The 18,318-nt window shown below is 40.5% G+C and overlaps 1 protein-coding gene across 3 annotated transcripts in view; it reads left to right on the plus strand.

Moving 5' to 3' along the window:
• USP32 (ubiquitin specific peptidase 32) overlaps window positions 1-18,318 on the plus strand; it is a 406,702-nt gene that overhangs the window by 309,806 nt on the left and 78,578 nt on the right. For all 3 annotated transcript variants that reach the window (XM_033921901.1, XM_033921902.1, XM_033921903.1), the window contains one exon: window positions 15,786-15,959. In XM_033921901.1, the coding sequence (XP_033777792.1) occupies window positions 15,786-15,959 (174 nt within the window). The remainder of the gene's footprint in view (window positions 1-15,785; window positions 15,960-18,318) is intronic.

Raw genomic sequence — 18,318 nt, forward strand, 5'->3', positions numbered from 1 at the left:
TTGCATTGAAATTAAAATGTATTAATTTTTACTTTATTTTGTTGATTTTTACTTGAGATAAATGAGTTAAATGTTTGCCAAATAAATAAATATAAAATGTTTGTTATTTGTATTTTGGTGGCTCTGCTATATCGCCTTTTGGATAATAGCTGTAATGTTTATTATCCTAGGACAAGCAGGCAGCATATTCTCACATGTGGGTGATGTCATCCAAGGAGCCCGGTACGGACAGTGAAAAGTGCACTGTCACTTTAAGCTTTGTGAAGCTTTGAGACTGCCCGCAGCTTGTGCTTCCTCAGTTCTTTATTTTCTGTGGAGCAAAGAAGTTCAGTATTTTTTGGACTCCGTCCAAACTGCCTTCCCGTAAGCAGAATTTTGCCTTTTGCCTTTTCTTGTTTAGTCATAGTATTTTTCATTTACTAAAAAAAAAAAGAAATCTTTTTTGTTTTGGCTGGTTCCTCGGTGGGACCTTCAGGTCTGTTCTTTAAACTTCGGAGTTTTGACTTCGCTGCTGCGATAGTCCCATCCATGTTGAAGCCTGGAAGCAGTTTTAAGAAGTGCTGTCAGTGTCAGTGCCCAATCTGTATCACTGACCCGCACAACTGTTTGTAAAAACAAAATGAAAGAAGCCTATTTAAATTTCTCAGTCTGTGATTGAAGAGAGTGCTTAATATAATAGGACCATTTCAGCCACTGATTCCCATAGCTGATGTATTCAGTATCTGGATCCTGAGCATCAGGACATTTGCTGTGACCTCTGTATCCGTATGCAAAAGAGATCAATTAAAGCCCACAGATTCCAGTGTGATAAACCTTTTGGTTCAACATCAATATCGAGCATGGCTGGGGGATTTTGGCCCTCACATACAGCCTGCATCAATACTGATGGCTCCAACTCTACATGTCAGGCTCCCATAATAGACAGGACTCTACCTCCTCATCCATGCCTTGTGCATCGAGGGACGATGCATATAAGAAAGCTGAGAATAGTACATCATCTTCGATGCATTCTAAGCACAGATGCACCGAGGCCAACTCTCTACCTCTTCAGGTCATATCTCCTATATGGCTTGCCTAGACAACCAGTACTGCAGACGACCTCCATACTGGCATCTCAGTCATTACCGGCATCGACTTTCCAGGAGGGGATATGGGATATGTTCAGGCAAGAGCTTTGGGGCTGCAGCAGCTGCAGTCTTCACAGGTATTAATAGTGTTTACACCTGCCTCAGCCCAGCCTGAGCAGACTTTGGAGTGTTGCTCAAAGAAATGGTCTCCGCACCCCTGCTCAGCGTCAAGCATCGGGGTTAGCAAGGACGCATCTGATGCAAGTATCAACAGAGGATTTTATCTCCTGGGTCAGAGGATAGACTCCTGCCTTGATGCTCCTTCATTCGTAGTCAGTGCTGATCTCGAAGCATACTTCCTGATTCTCCTAGGAGAGGTTACTTTGAGGAATTTGATTCTAACATGGCACCCAAATCAGGATCTCCCATATTTCTCGAGTGAGGAATGATATGGGATACCCTCTGATTCTTCTGTGCCACCGTTTTTGTGTTTTTTTTTTTGTTCAAGTAAGTTTTATTGAATTATCAATATAACACATAAACATAACAAAAATGGCTTAATTCAGCAATTACAAACTTGCAATAATCATGTACAAAATAAGGCCATAAATCAATAAGACATCAAAGGAATCAAAATAAAGATGGGATTAACTAATGAGGAATGTGAAGAAGAGAAAGACAAAAATGTATAGTCAGGAGAAAAACAAGAAAAAGTACCAGTAACACCTGTAGGTCAGACATATAAACTTCAATATTATAACTTTATAATGAGAAATCCTTGAGAGAATGCTATCACAAAAAGACATTGTCCAACAACCCATATTTAGTGAAGGAGCAATCAGGAGGGATAATAGGGTGATTTAGTATAGTGCAATAGAGGTGCCCAAAGATGTTCAAATTTCTTCAGGGTGTGAAAATTGTGATCTTGAACATCTGATTTATGGAATAGGCGGTTCAAAGGCATAAGTTCTGGTTTGGTTGGATTGAGTTTATAACCCGATATAGTAGAATAGGCATCTATTGTAGACAACAATGAGGGCAGTGAGTCAGGAGTAGTATATATGAGGACATCATCAGTGTAAGCCGTAAACTTTACTGCTATATTTCCACAATGAACTCCTTTGATGTAAGTATTATTGCATATAGAGTGCAAGGTTGAAGAGAAGTGGTGACAATGGGCAACCATATCTTGTGCCTCTTGTGGGGTGGAATGAAGAGGAGGTGACTCCATATATCTGGATATTAGTTGTAGGAGCTGTGTAGAGGACTTTAATCATATTTAGGGCAGCAGCATCGAATCCAAACCAAAATAAAACATTAAAAATGTATTTCCACTCTTCACGATCAAACGCTTTTCCAGCGTCCAATACCAAGGCTAGCAGTGGATATTTGGCTTTTTTAGCATTGTCGCTTGAGAGTCGACCTAGCATAAAACTATTTTGTTCCATCCCGATCAGTTTAGGCAGAAGTTTTTGTAGGCGACAAGCAAAAATCTTTGCATAGATCTTAGCGTCTACGTTTATGAGCGAAAGCGGTCTGTAGTTAGGAATAAGCAGAGGGTCCTTTCCTGGCTTAGGGGGAACAATTATACTAGCCTCAGTGAATGAACCACAGACCTGACCAGTTTGGATGATGTATTCATATAGTAAGAGAAGATGAGGAGTCAATAAATCCTGGAATTCAGTATAAAACTCAGACCTAAATCCATCTGAGCCTGGGGATTTTCTCTTAGCCTTCAAAACCAAGCCTATATCAACAGGTGTAATAGGAGAGGACAATAAGATGATATTTTCTACAGTGAGAGTGGGGTGTTGAGAATCGGGTAAAAACTCTCCAGTATCTGAAACAAAGGACTCAGATGTATATAGGCGTTCATAACATTTCTGAAAAGAATTAGAGATCTTTGAGAGATCTGATTGCATTTGACCATCATGGTCCACAATCGTGTGTAAATTGAGTCTTTCTTCTTAGATCTTCAGATATCTAGCCAACGTACTACCAGCTTTGTTGTTATCACAAAAGTAAGTGGCTTTCTGCATGAAGAAAGCGTTGCCCGCTTTCCTACTAAGTAACAAATTATAATCCAGTCTTGCTTGGTGAAGTTTCTTCAGGACTATCGGCTGAGTTGGATTGATGGCAAGCCTCCAGGTCTTTAATACATTTTTTGTTCTCCAGAAGTAACTTAGTCAACTCCTTTTTTTTTCCGAGCCTGAAAAGAGATGACAAGCCCTCTAAGGTAGGCTTTAAAAGCGTCCCATAAAGTCAGCCAGCTGGTATCCTCCGGTTTGTTGAATGTAAAGTATTCTTCAATAGCCTTACGAATATGTGACACGAAAGCAGGGTCTTGTAATAAAAGCATTATTAAATCTCCAGTGTAGCCCTTCTGAATCACAGATAAATCAGAAAGAGAAAGTTCAATAGAGGCATGATCCGATATGGAGATCTCATCTATGGCTGAGTGAGATAAATTTTTAATGAGATAATTGCTCACCAGGAAAAAAGTCTATCCTGGAATAAGAATTGTGTGGGGCGGAGTAGAAAGAGTATATTGCTTATCACCTCTATGCATTAACCTCCATGCATCTACCATTTTTAGTTGTGTGATCATGTTGTGCCAGCTCCGCCAAGCATTAGTGGGTTTGTGTTGAACCATGGATTTCTATTAATAACCAGGTCAAGTACCAAATTGAAATCACCCACTAATATATGTGTTGTTGATTTGTCCTCAAGAGTGATGTCATAATCCCATGAAAGAACTCTGGCTTATCTTGATTAGGAGCATAGACATTGACAAGGGAGAGTGTTGGTTGGCCTACCATTAGTTCAACTTTAATCCAGTGACCTTCAGCATCAGTGGCTTGGGAGAGCAGTTTAACGTAATCCCTTTTTCTAATGAGTATAGCCATACCGTTCTTCTTTTGAAAGGCAGGTGAGGAAATGACTGGCAAAGACCACTTAGTTTTTAACTTTGCTGATTCCAATGTGTTCAGATGGGTTTCTTGAAAACATACTATTTTTTGATACATAATCCAGAATCTTTTTATGTTTTATTGGGTTATTAAATCCCTTGACATTTAATGATACTATTTTCAGCATCCCAATATCTTATAGAGATGTTTAGAAATGAGTGATTCTGTTGCAACCTAAGGGGTGGGATACACTATAGCCCTCCCCACAATATCTTCTATATTACAACTGTTTATTAACAAAAGTCTTCAGGCCCTCAGAGGTGCCACCAGATGCTCAATTATGTCTCATAGCAACTGGCTTTATGCCCCCTATCGTCATCGGGTCTCTTTAGTTTTTTTAAGTTTTTTTTGTGCAATGCTATATTTTCGTGTTAATTCAATAAATAGTTGATAAAAGTTAGAACTTATCTTGGGTGGTTCAGCCAAGAGGGATAGAGTACTGCCAACATGTTTCACCCTATTCGGGTTTCCTCAGGGCACAATCCCTACAATAAAACATAACTTAAGTTCTCAATGCTTACTAAAATTCATTGCATCAACCAAAAACAACTAAACTAATGGCTTACCTCAGAACTGTGTGGGCTCTATACGACGTGGCCACCCGAATGAATGATCTAAGATGGCCGCGGCTTGTATTGTGTCTCATTAAATACTCTACATGCACAGCTGGGGCTGATGTCATCCAATCAGCTCGGGAATGCAGTGGTAACCACAAAACCGATGGTCCCAGGCTAGGCATACTTGAACACAAATAAACACTCCTGCTCTTACAATACTTAAGACACGCTGAAAATGTATTAAGTATTGTAAGAGCAGGAGTGTTTATTTGTGTTCAAGTGTGCCTAGCCTGGGACCATCGGTTTTGTGGTTACCACTGCATTCCCGAGCTGATTGGATGACATCAGCCCCAGCTGTGCATGTAGAGTATTTAATGAGACACAATACAAGCCGCGGCCATCTTAGATCATTCATTCGGGTGGCCATGTCGTATAGAGCCCACACAGTTCTGAGGTAAGCCATTAGTTTAGTTGTTTTTGGTTGATGCAATGAATTTTAGTAAGCATTGAGCACTTAAGTTATGTTTTATTGTAGGTATTGTGCCCTGAGGAAACCCGAATAGGGTGAAACATATTGGCAGTACTCTATCCCTCTTGGCTGAACCACCCAAGATAAGTTCTAACTTTTATCAACTATTTATTGAATTAACACGAAAATATAGCATTGCACAAAAAAAACTTAAAAAAACTAAAGAGACCCGATGACGATAGGGGGCATAAAGCCAGTTGCTATGAGACATAATTGAGCATCTGGTGGCACCTCTGAGGGCCTGAAGACTTTTGTTAATAAACAGTTGTAATATAGAAGATATTGTGGGGAGGGCTATAGTGTATCCCACCCCTTAGATTGCAACAGTACGCATTCTTCTATAAATATTTTCCATCTATAAGCCTATATACTAATTCATTAGAAATGAGTGATAGCATTATTAGAATGATTGCTGGAGCAATAGGAGTATAGTAATGATTGACCCAGTATTGGATGTATAAATTGACATGCAGGTGTACCATCAAACTGTTCAATCCAAGTGAGGACTGAAAGCAGAAAAACACCATGGGTAGCGAGAGCATAAGTGCAACACAAACACAGTTCCCGGAAAAATATTGGAAAACATATTAATATGAAAACATAATAATATGAATAACAGTTTCAACAGAATGAGAAAACTATCCAGTAGGACAAAGAGGCCGAGTATTATGTGTCACACAAGGCATGATTCACAAAACATTACATTGCAAAAGGGACATATATAACAGTTCAGCAATAATGATTTAACACATGTACAAATTCAAGATAGGCTGCTTTGATAAAGACAGATTGATACTAGCAGTGTTGGGAAAGGACAAACAAGTGCGGCTTGAAGCTTGATTACAAAAATCAAATATGTTGGAATGAGTAGGTAGAGTATTCATACAACAGCAGGTTCCAAGAAAGTATGAAAAGAAAAAGCAGGCCATTGACAAACAGAGACTAATATTTGCAAATGATAACAGGGAATAATGGCTAATGAGAGCAACAGTTGATGTAATCTCATTAATATAGCTAAAACAATGTATGCTGACAAAAGCTACAATTTGCAGAAATATAAGGACATCTTCTCACCTGTAATTGCTACAGTTGAAAACAATACAGTTATGAATTAATTAATTGATTGAGCCCCTGAAAACCTTAATCAAACATTTAGTCAAGATATAATGATGTCTAGCAGTTATATGAAAGTACACAGGCAATAAATTAACATAGCTTTCCAGAGAGGGTAAGCAATAGCAGGAAGGTTTGTATGTGGAATAAGAATAGCGAGACCTAAATAGAATTGCTCAAAATGTACACTAAAGATAGCGGTACAGGATAAAGACAGAGAGGTTGAGAGCAGAGCTTATAGGAGAAATCGATTAACCATTAATCAACAGCCTATACAAGAAAGGTAAAAAGGTGGCAGGAACTTAAAATGAGAGCTGGTAGCTGAAAAATTCATCAACAAAATCATAGCACAGCACTTGTTTTAGAAAGCAAAGTGTACCTGATATAACCAGGAGGAGGATCCGAGTAAATGAATGCCCTTATCCATAAATCAACCAGAAGCAAAGAGTAGCAATGTTCAAATGTTAACTGTCAGACCAACTGTGTCCAGAAGATAACCCGATAACTTCTTAACCTCAGAAAATTCTTTAAGCTGGACATACTCACCCAACAAGGCTGACATGATGGAGAAAACCAGCATAACCGCCACATGGCAGGAAAGAATTGAGCGCCATTCAGTCATGGAGTGCAGGCAAGTAATCAGGCAGAGAAATATCGTAGACTTGTAATCAACAGTCGATACTTAGACCTGGTCAATGTTGGTCAGCTGAAGCTCTTCTAGATAATCAGCTAGGAGTTTGGGATCGGTGAAGTTTCTTGTGTTGTTGTTGAGAGTGACCCTCATGTTGGCTGGATATAGCAGCCCAAATTGTGCTTTGAGCTCTCTGAGCCGTGGACGAAAGGCAAGCAACTGTTTACACTGTTTACGCTGTATTTTTGCTCAGGTCAGGCATGATTAGCCTTTTCCTATCATGTGTTCCGGATGACAGGACATTCCAAAAATGGCATAGACAGTGGATAAACAGTCTGTATGGACTAATAAAGAGCCAGGAACACAAAATATTTGAATTTACAGACTTATGACTTATTTACATTATGTTTGCAATAGCCGTTAATGATAACGGTGAATAATACAAAACTTTGCTAAAATAATTACGATTGGAACCAGCGTAACGTAAAATTTATTACGATAGGAAAAGGTTAATATAGTGTGCGTGTCAAGTTTGAGGAGAGATTTGATCTTCGTTTTTTGTAGGACTTCAGTTAGCTGACTGTACCGAAGAAATCGGATGATGATGGGGCGAGGATATCTGGCATTAGTTGGGTGGAAGGATGGAACTCGATGGGCCCTGTCCAATTCAAATTCTCTTGTGAATTGTACAGTATATCCAATAGTTTTGGAAGGAAGGTTTCCATAAATTTAACAGGATCCGATCCTTCTCTCCTCTCCGGGATACCAAGTATTCTCAGGTTGTTGCACCTAGAGCACAAGTTAGAATCCTCAAGATCTTTCTCTAGTTGGGCCACACGTTTCACTTGTTTTTGTAGGGTTGCAATGGAGACTAGTGCACTGATTTGCTTAGATTCTAGCTCGTCCGTTCGACCAGATAACTGTGCAAGTTCTAGTTTCATCGATGCCAACTTACTTCTGATCTCAGTAGTATCATCTTTGGTCTCGTTTATGGTGTCCCTCATCGCTCTGAGCATAGCGAGCACTGCCTGTATGGATTCTGCCTTTTCTTTGTCCTCCGCTGGTTTTTGTGGTGACGTAGGCTCTGGTTTATGGCGCTTACCAACCTTAGAATGCGCCATCCCAGCAGAGACGATGTTAGACAGTAATCCAAGGAAAAATATTGGCAGTAAAACTCAAATAAGTTAATGAATTACTTGATTTTTATCCGTGATTGCCGGAGCGCTGCAATTATGCTGCCATCACCTATCGCGACCTCTAGCGCCCCCCTTCTGTGCCACCTTAAAGACAAAAGTCTCCTCCAGAAAGTATTTCATTTACTAGATTTATGTGTCAAATGGCTCTGGCTGTTCCCTTCAAAATGGAGACAGAAGATGAATCTTGAGCTGAGCTTTTTGAGCTTGTAAAGTACGAATCTATCAATGAGAGGGAATCACAGTCAGAAGACATAGTCTCGGTCCAAGCAACAAGAAGTCCTTTTGACTCCTTCCTATGAGAGCATAGCCAACATCACTCTGACTCTACCAGAAAATCTTCTGGTCAGGGGAAGGTGGCTTCATTTTCAACCACATTGGTCCTTCATAGCCACAGACCATTTGACTTATCTCTCAGGGCTGTGCCCTAAAATGGAACAGCAAACCCCCAGACTGCTTGCCAAAAGAGTCTCATTTCAACTTCCAGAAGAAAATTCAATTTGACCAAGAGCCCTTGGCCCTCCTCCAGTTGCAGGCAATAGAACCTGCAACTGCAGGAGCACTAGCAACTGTTTCTCTCCAGGCGAAAACCTGAGGATTCTACTCCAAGAACTTTCTGATACTGAAAAAGATCTGAGATCTTTGACCTATCTTAGACCTTGGTGAAAAAGAAATTTTGCATGGTATCTTTGGGAACCCTTCTCTCCATGTTGAACAAGAGAGATTGACTTTGCTCTCTAGATCTAAAGGAAGCATCTATAATAATAAAATGCTAAGCGCGCATGCGCACTCTCACCGCGTGCTTCCCTGATCCCTGTTGTCGGGCTGTGGCGGTAGGAGTGCGCATGCATGCCAGACAAGCACTGCTCTCCACCTCGCGGCTGCAGAAATGGCCCTACACTCGCGGCTCGCCTTCGTTCCGGAGCCAGCAAAGAAGAGCTCTCCCCAATCGGTAAAGCTACAGCACAGATCGGGAGGGAGGCTGCGGCGGCCTTAATATTTCAGTGGATGCATGTGGCATACGCCATTACCCGGCCACCTTGGATCGCCATCTCGGCGGCGTCAGCACGGATGGAGGAGCGAGCGAGACTGTGGAGGGAGGGGGAGCGGCGAATGGAAGGTTGAAATCTGCCCCTTTGCCTCTGAAGTTGATTTCCAGCTGGGGAGGGGGAGGGGAAGCAGATGGTTGGGGCCCTGGCTTTTCGGTCCGTGCGGCCGCCATCAGGCGTGGGAAAGGAGCTGCTGACGGTAAACCCGAACGGAGGCTTCAAATCTGCCCCTCTGAAGGTGATTTCCACAGGGGGACGGGAAACGGATGGTTGGGACCCCGTGCTGCTCGGTCCGAGCGACCGTCCGGGCATTTCTCTCAGTCAGCTGGTATGCTGCACTAGCAGAGTGACGGTTGGAGAGAGGTTGTTCACTGCAAAATGATTTGGAATTTTCAAGGAAGAGACAGACATAGAAGGCCATTTTCGATGTGACATCTAAATCCGAGCTTAGACGTTTTTGGAGGTGTGTCCAAAAATCAGGTAGAGAAATGGCCTTTTTCAAAACAAGGTTCTACCTTTTGGTCTGATCTTGGCTGCTCGAGTCTTCACAAAGTGCTTGGTAATAACAGCAGCTATACTTCACAGGTGGGGTTTTCACACCTTTCCCTACTTGGATGACTGATTGATCAAAGCATTATCACAGCAATTAGCTCAAATTGCAATCAACTCAGCCATTCATCTACAAACCAATCGGAACTTAGCATTCATAACAGCTCAGTAAAACATGGTACAAGACTGCATTCCTCTCGCAACAGTCAACCTGATCACCCTTTGCTCACAAGGTGTATCATCTGACCACTAGTTCTGCATGACAAATGCTCTTCCTCTTGAATCACATGGCCTTAACAGTCCATAGAACCCCACATGTATGTCTGCATCTTAGAATCCCTCAGTAGACTCTGTCCTCCCAATGGTCTCAAGACACAGGTTCCCTCTCTGCTTACATTCACTTGATATCCAATTTATGTCACTCCCTTCAATGGTGGATGAACCCACTCAACCTCACCTGGGGCTGCACCAGAAAGTTTTGACCACAGACGCCTGTATGATGGATGGGGAGCTTACCTAGATGGTCTTCACACACAAGGAATCTGGACAGTATGGGAAACCAACCCTCCATATCAATCATCTGGAGATGTGTGCCATATTGAATGCTCTGAAAATATTCCAAGACTCTCTACATCACTAGATAGTCCTTGTCCATATGGACAGATAGCCATTTATTACCTGAATAAACTCTGTCTGCAAGGAAGCGATTCAAATTTGGTCCTGGGTTTTAGCTCAATAAATCTCTCATTGGAATCTACCTAGTAGGCAAACAGAATATCTTTAGAGACAAATTGAGCAGAATTCTACAACTTCACAAGTGGTCTTTCAGCATGTATGTTCTCCAACCAATCTTTATCAAATGGGGAATACTGGAGATATGTTTGCTCACCCACACCCCTAGGTACTAGTTAGTGACTTGGATGGCTACCATGAGAACGGGCTACTGGGCTTGATGGACCATTGATCTGACCCAGTGAGGCTATTCTTATGTTGTAAAGTTTTGTTCCAGTTACTTTGTCCCCAGTCGTGTAGATCTAGATGCTTTCCTTTTACACTGGAGGAGCATCTTTCTGTATGTCTTTCCACCTCTTCCCCTGATAGGGAAGGCTGTCCTCAAACTTCATCAGGATTGCGGAATTACAGTATGATTCTCATAGCTCCTCATTGGCCATGCGAGGTCTGGCTCCCACTACTGCTGGAAAGCTTGTCCAAACCACCATGGAGATTAACACATTTCCAACTCTCCTAACTCAGAATGAGGGCTCGCTCCTTCATCTGGAGCCTTGCACTCGAGCCTTAACCGCATGGTTTCTGACAGTGATGGATTAACCTCTCCCTGCCTTTCAGCTGAAGTTTTGGCGATATTCCAGAAAGCCTTCCATTCAATGGTATTATCACTTCAAATGACAGAGATTCTGTTCATGGTGTACATTTAAAGCAGTGAATCCTGCCTCTTTTTCACTCTCCTCAGTTCTTGATTATCTCCTCCATCTATATCACTCAGACCTAAAGACCAACTGAGCATACATTAAAGTGCCATTAGTGCATTCTACTCCAGATTAGATGTACACCCTCTTATAGCCCACTTCATGAAAGGTCTGTTCTTATACCAAACCTCCTATTAAACCACCACCATTGGCTTAGGATTTGAATGTTGTATTATCTGTCTTTATTAAAACTCCTTTAGAACCACTTCTGTCCTGTACTCTGACATTTCTCACTTAGAAGATTGTATTTTTCATAGCACTTACTGTACATCAACTAACTTGTTCCATATCCACCCTACACCAGATTCTAATGACAGGGTTATCCTTCATAAACATCCCAAATTCCTTCCAAAAGTAGTCTCGGAACTCCATCTTAGTCAATCTATATTCTTATCTGTCTTTTTCCCAAAACCACACACACATCCAGGAGAAGCAGTACTCCACACTTTGGACTGCAAGTAACTTTCGCTTATTGCTTAGATTGTACTAAGTCACATAGGAAACCCTCCCAGCTCTTTGCCTCATTAGATTGCAACAGACTGGGTATCCTGGTAAGAAAGCATACCATTTCAGCTTGAATAGTGGGTTGTTTCTCCATTGCATATGCTCAGGCTGGGCTGATATTTCAAGGGCATGTTACTGCACATAATGTGCATGCCATGGCTGCTTCAGTAGCTCATTTTAGCTCTACTTCTGTTGAAGACATCTTTATTGCTTGGAACAGAATTCCAGATAAGACAGTCAATTTGGACAAGCAGTTCTACAAAATATATTCAGTGTCTGATGGCCAGCATCCTGCCCTTCCCCTTTTTTTCTTTACACCAGGCTCATGTTCATATCAGAATGTGTCTATATAGGAGACATGATCCTAGGGAAAGGGATTGGGACTTGTATACAGCCTTTTTGTAGTTATACAGCCACACTCAAAGCGATTTACATATAGGTACTTCATGCATTTTCCCTATCTGTCCTGGTGGGCTCACAATCTATCCAATGTACCTGAGACAGTGGAAGATTAAGTGACTTGCCCAGGGTTACAAGGAGCAGCATGGGGTTTGAACCTACAACATCAGGGTGCTGATGCTGTACCTCAACTACTACGCCACACTCTCCTCCGAGAGTCCCATTTGTGAGTGTAGCAGCACAAGAATGGGTGCATGAGGAGGGAACCACACAAACACAGACAGCCAGACTTTGAAAGGGGGGGGCCCTTTAATTTCACAGTAGTATGGAGCCTGTTTCTTCACAGGTCTCAAGTTCAAGTTTATTATTTGATGAATCGCCTATATAAAACATTCTAAGCGATGAACAATTTAAAAAAAAGACTTTTTAGAGAACAAGCAATTTTAAAACAACATTTTAAAAACAAACACTAATAAGACACAAGTAAAAAGTAAAATACTTATAACGCATTATAAATTTCTTTATACATGTGGCTTAGTGACAAACATGATATAGAGGAAAAGGAGGAAACAGTTACAATTTTCTCAGGCAGAAAAACATAAAAGAGGTAAGGACACGGGGAAGGGGGAAAAAATTTGAATGTTTTGCATTGGCTTAATAGTTTAATTAATAAAAGCATCATTAAATAGGAAAGTTTTTAAAAGTTTTTTTAAAAGAAATAAGATCCTTTTCTTTTCTGATATAAAGTGGCAAAGCATTCCAGGTTTGTGGAGCTATAACAGAAAACATTTCATTTCGCCTTGTACCCACAATTTTTAAGGAAGGAACAGCTAGTAAGTCTTGAGATGATGATCGAAGAGAACGAGGGGCATAATATGGAATGATCATTCTAGATATGAATTGAGGTTCATTAAATGATAGTACTTTAAATACCAAAAATAATATCTTAAAAGTGATTCGGTGGCTAATGGGTAGCCAATGGGACTTGATCAATAATGGTGTAACGTGGTCATATTTTTTCGCATTATGGATGAGTTTTATTGCAGTATTTTGGATAATCTGTAGTCTTCTTTTTTCTTTTTGTGATACATTGATTAACAGGGAATTACAATAATCTAGTTTGGATATGATCATAGAATGGATAAGTATATTAACGGATTTGGGTTCTAGAAATGAAGAGATAGACCATATCAGGCGAAGTTTATAGAAACAAAATTTAACTGTTTGACTAATGTGATTATGAAAGGATAAATTAGTGTCAATAATTACGCCTAAAATTTTTAACATAGGTACAGATTCAAGGGGGATGTTATCGAGTGCAAATGGAGATCTTGGAATAATGTATTTTTTCCAAGTAAAAAACATAGTTTGAGTTTTTTGTATATTTAATGATAATTTATTAAGGCTAAGCCAATTTTTTATTGTATCCAGTTTAGTATTAATTGTTGTAATTTCTTCGACATTTTCGGGGTCAAACGGGTGAAGAAGTTGGATGTCGTCAGCATAAGAAAATGAAGTAAAGCCCAAAGATTGACAAATTGTAAGTAGAGGTGAGAGGAAAATGTTAAATAAAAGAGGTGACAGAATAGAACCCTGAGGTATTCCAAAGGATGATGAGTAAGAATTAGAGTGATCATCTTTAAATTTAACAGTAGAGGATCGATTTGAAAGAAAAGAGACAAACCAATTTAGAACCTGCCCACCAATGCCAAGAGATTCTAAACGATTAAATAAAAGATCGAGATCGATAGTATCAAAAGCCGCAGATAAGTCTAAGGAGAAAAGGGCAACCGATTTATGGTGATCTAAATAATAATGGATGTTAGTTATGAGGCCTAGCATTGAATATTCTGTATTATGATGTTTGCGGAATCCAGTTTGGTTAGGGTGTAATGCATTTGAAGATTCAATGAAATCCGATAATTGTTCGAAAACCAGTTTTTAAGTTAATTTTGCTAAGAAAGGTAAGTTAGAAATTGGGCGATAATTGGATACATCCTCCTGAGTAGCATTGTGTTTTTTCATTATTGGTGTAACAATAGCTGTTTTCCAATTGGTAGGGACAGTGGCTGTAAGAAAACTATTTTTAATGAGTGAATGAATAAAGGGGCCAAAGCAGGAGAAAAATTTTTTCAGATAAAACGGAGGAATTAATTTGGATCGAGAACTTTTTATATTGATTCTTTGAAAAACCTCTTCTATTTCTTTTAAAGATGGAATTTTAAAATTTGTACATTTAGACGTAGGTATAGTAGAATTAATGCTATTGCGTAAGGACTCATCAGATATATTAGTGTCAAAGGTTTTTCGTATAAGAGCAATTTTTTCGCAAAAGTAGTCCGCCAGATCTTGTGCTTTGGGATTGGATGTTGAATTTGAATTATTGATTTTTTTTTTGGTTTCCGGAGTGATGGATTTGAGGATAGTAAATAATTCAGAGCTATTTTTAGCTTTATAGATTTTGTTAGAATAATAATTTTGTTTTGCCCCCCCTTGCCCTATACTTCCAAGGTTTGAACTAATTCAGTTTAGATTTTTTGTATGACTGCTCTGCCCCGCCCCATCCAGCAGCACAGTTCCGGTGAACAGCTTCAGAGAATAGCTGGTTACAATTTTTAGTCAAGCGCTGGAATAAAGGTAGAATTCCACTGTAACAGTCCTTTGCCTCAGATAGAAGCAAACTAGAGTTTCCTCTGTTTCTTCATGCTCTACCTTCAGTCTTTCTGGCTCTTTCTTTTAAGTTCTCATGAGCTACTTCCTGGTTTTCCCTCTTTCCTCTTTTTTCTCCCCCCTACCTGAAGCTCTCTCTCTCTAAGTTGTACTTGTTTTGCCCTAAACTGCCCAGGAGGGGGAGTGCTGGATTTTCCTAAGGGCAGTGGCTTTGTAAGTAAGGGTAGGAGGTGCCCAGGCTGGTGGCCCCCCACTCCTTTCCGCTCCCCATTCCACACTCGTGCTCTCCGCCCCCCCTAACCCCCAACCCCCCTCCCCCTCCCGTACCTCTAAATCTTCACCAGCGTGAGTGGCTTTTCTCCAGCATGCTCCTCGTGCCAGCTTTGGATTTCTCTCTGATGTCACTTCCTGGCCCTATGACCCAGACGTGATTCAGAGGGGAACCAGGCTGGCGCAAGCAATAGGCAGTAGAATTTGCTCATGCTAGCAAAGATCTACAGAGGGACAGAGTGGAGGAGGGATGGCACGAGAGTAGCATGGTGGGGGCAGGGTGGGACAGAGAGGTGCCAGCGCCCCAATGACGTGTGGACAGTCCACCCTTCCCCCTTACTATGCCATTGCATGAGAGAGAGTTTCAATCTGGGGAGAAGTACTATGCAGTGGAAGGAGCAAGATTCCATACTCTCTCAGTAAGAATGTCATCTTGTCCTCAGAGAAAACAAAGATACTTATTTGTAGCAGGTGTTCTCCAAGGACAGCAGGCATTTATTCTCACAGCACACCCACCTCCCCTAGTTGGCTACATAGCTTTTTTACTGTACTGATAGCCCCATGAGATGATGTTGGGTAGAAAGGTACCTGCACGCAAGTGGTGGGAGCATGGCTGCAAAGATTTAAAGAAATAGTGCACTTGGCAGTGTCCGCACCGGGCTCTGTTGGATGACATCACCCATTTGTAAGAAAATATTACTGCTGTCCTCAGAGAACACCTGCTACAGGTAAGTAACTTTGTTTCATATTCCATTTTTATAGGACCCTCTTTTTAACTTAAGTTTTAATATGTTACAGTGGACTATAGCAAAATATGCCCCAAGGTTCAATGGCTTTCAGCAGCAAGATTCTCAGGAGCTTCTAGCTTTTCTCTTGGATGGTCTACATGAAGACCTGAACAGAGTTCATGATAAGCCATATGTGGAGTTGAAAGACAGCAATGGACGACCAGACTGGGAAGTAGCAGCAGAGGTCAGTCTGTTATAACAGTGCTAGAATGTGACCTGGATCTTATCCTTTACATATCACACTGTAGTGTCAGAAGCATTAAAACTAATTACTAATGAAGGTGCATCATTTAGGGCTCCTTATACGAAGGCGTGTTAGGGCCATAACGCGCGGAATAGCGCATGCTAGCCGCTACCACCTCCTCTTGAGCAGGCGGTAGTTTTTTGGCTAGCACGCACTAATCCGGTGCATGCGCTAAAAACGCTAGCGCACCTTTGTAAAAGGAGCCCTTAAATTTGCCAGTAGTTTAATTAGCATATTGCTAATATGCTAATTTCTGTTGTGACTATTTTCTTGTTATGACTCTGGTGAGTTGTTGGGAAATGTTTATAATTTTCCCTTTGGATGATTGATTCCTTGATTCCACAGCAGTAGTTTTTCAGAGCTAAGCAAAAGGCAGACTAGACTGAAATGCTTATCTGTGGATGTGTAACACTATCATTCAGTACAAGGAGCGTGATATTGAATGGGTACAGGTCATGCATTTCATATACAGTACTACTTTTCTGTGGTACAACCAAAGCAGTTTACATATTTAGCATCAGATGAGCACATCAGTGTGGACACTAAACTTAGGCACCCATGTTAGGAAATTAGGGCTTACTAAGGAATTTTTCTGAATATAAACTCCTAACTTTTACTTTAGATATAGAAACTTAAGCCAAGTTTAAGCTTGAGGCTTCTGAATTAGGTGCCTAACACTGGGAATCAATACTGAACACCTAATTTACTCCGCCAACCCTTTTAAAGATGCCTTTAGTTAGGCATTCAAAGCTGGCAAATTTTTAAAATCTAAAGTCTAGATCAGGGGTGTCCAACCTTTTGGCTTCCCTGGGCCGCATTGGCCGAAAAAAATTTTTCTGGGGCCGTGCAAACGCAGAGGAGGGAGTCGGCAAGATGTTAAAAACACCCGGGGGCAGCAGAGGAAAACACTGCATCGCCCTCGACCGGGGCCGCACAAAATAGTTCACGGGGCCGCAGGTTGTACTGTTAATAATGTGGCACATAGATCTCATGAATGTGCCTTTCAAGAGAAGACAAAGTTAATTGCTGTATAACTTTTAACTGAGTTCTGGTTTGTGTACAACTTACTATACCTTATCAAATTGACACAATTAAGTATAGTCAATGCTTATGGCGGGGGTTTGTCGATTCAATATAAGAAACTGTCTCAATATCTCAATTTTTCACAATGTCAGTCTCATAGCATATCATGTACTACAATGAGGGATTTATTAATTCCAAATATTTTTACTTATAAAACTGCAACTGCTGACAATTGAAACAGAGAAACATCGCCCTAAGGTTCACCAAACTTGTCACTGGTTTTATATATAACTTGTAACTCATAATTTTAACAAATTTTAATAATTTTCTGATTAAATAAAAACATTCTAGTAGAGTAAATAAACATACTTAACTTAAAAGGACCTGTGGCTGATATGGGCCATGGTTGCAACAAAACATGGTGCTTCAGGGTCCGGTCCTATAACAATAAAATAACCCATTAATATTTTCTTCATTCAAATTTATCAACATTCGTTCACTCCAAAAGGTTTTTTACCTTCCAACTGCATTACCCACTTGTTGTTGAATAATAATATTGTTCTCATGTCATTTCAAAATGGCACCCCTCTCTTCAGGATGCCTACTTTAGAGAATTAACATAACCTCATCCACCAATAAACAGTTGCCACCTTATTTTGTTGTTGTAAGAAAGCTCCAATTAATTTCCGTATTGAGTCCTACAGGCACTATAGTTTTTAACGTGAAAATCCATCTCTGCTTTTTATCATTTTAAGAGACATTTCTGTCACCTCTCTCCCTCCCACTCCATCTCAACTTGATCCATCACTCACCAGGTGTCATATTTCAGGAGATACCTTGACAGCCCCTTTGGTTTCACATTGGAAGGAGAAGTAATATGCATTAACTGATCTGAAATGGCAAGTGACTGAGTTGAAAATTGCGATGAGGTAGGAGGGAGGTGGCAGAAACAGTCTCTTAAATTATAAAGAGATGGATTTTCACTTTATTTCAAATCTCTTTTATTGATCAAACAAATCAGTACAAATTGCATAAGTAATAAACAGTAAAACAATGTGTTTGAACAAAGTATATATTAAACCCCAACCACCTCACAACCCCCCCAAAAAACAAACAAACAAACTCCTAAACAAGGAGGCGAGAGAGAGAAGCATCCAGGCTAAAAGGCAAAATAGAAACAAGAAATTAGAAATTCAGAACATTGCTATGAGCATACATAGTTTTAGAAGACCAATAAGGTTCCCAGACCATTTGGAGCTGGAGACCCTTTACAGAA

Source organism: Geotrypetes seraphini, chromosome 15 (genome assembly GCF_902459505.1).
Source record: "Geotrypetes seraphini chromosome 15, aGeoSer1.1, whole genome shotgun sequence".
In the NCBI taxonomy this organism is placed as follows: domain Eukaryota; kingdom Metazoa; phylum Chordata; class Amphibia; order Gymnophiona; family Dermophiidae; genus Geotrypetes; species Geotrypetes seraphini.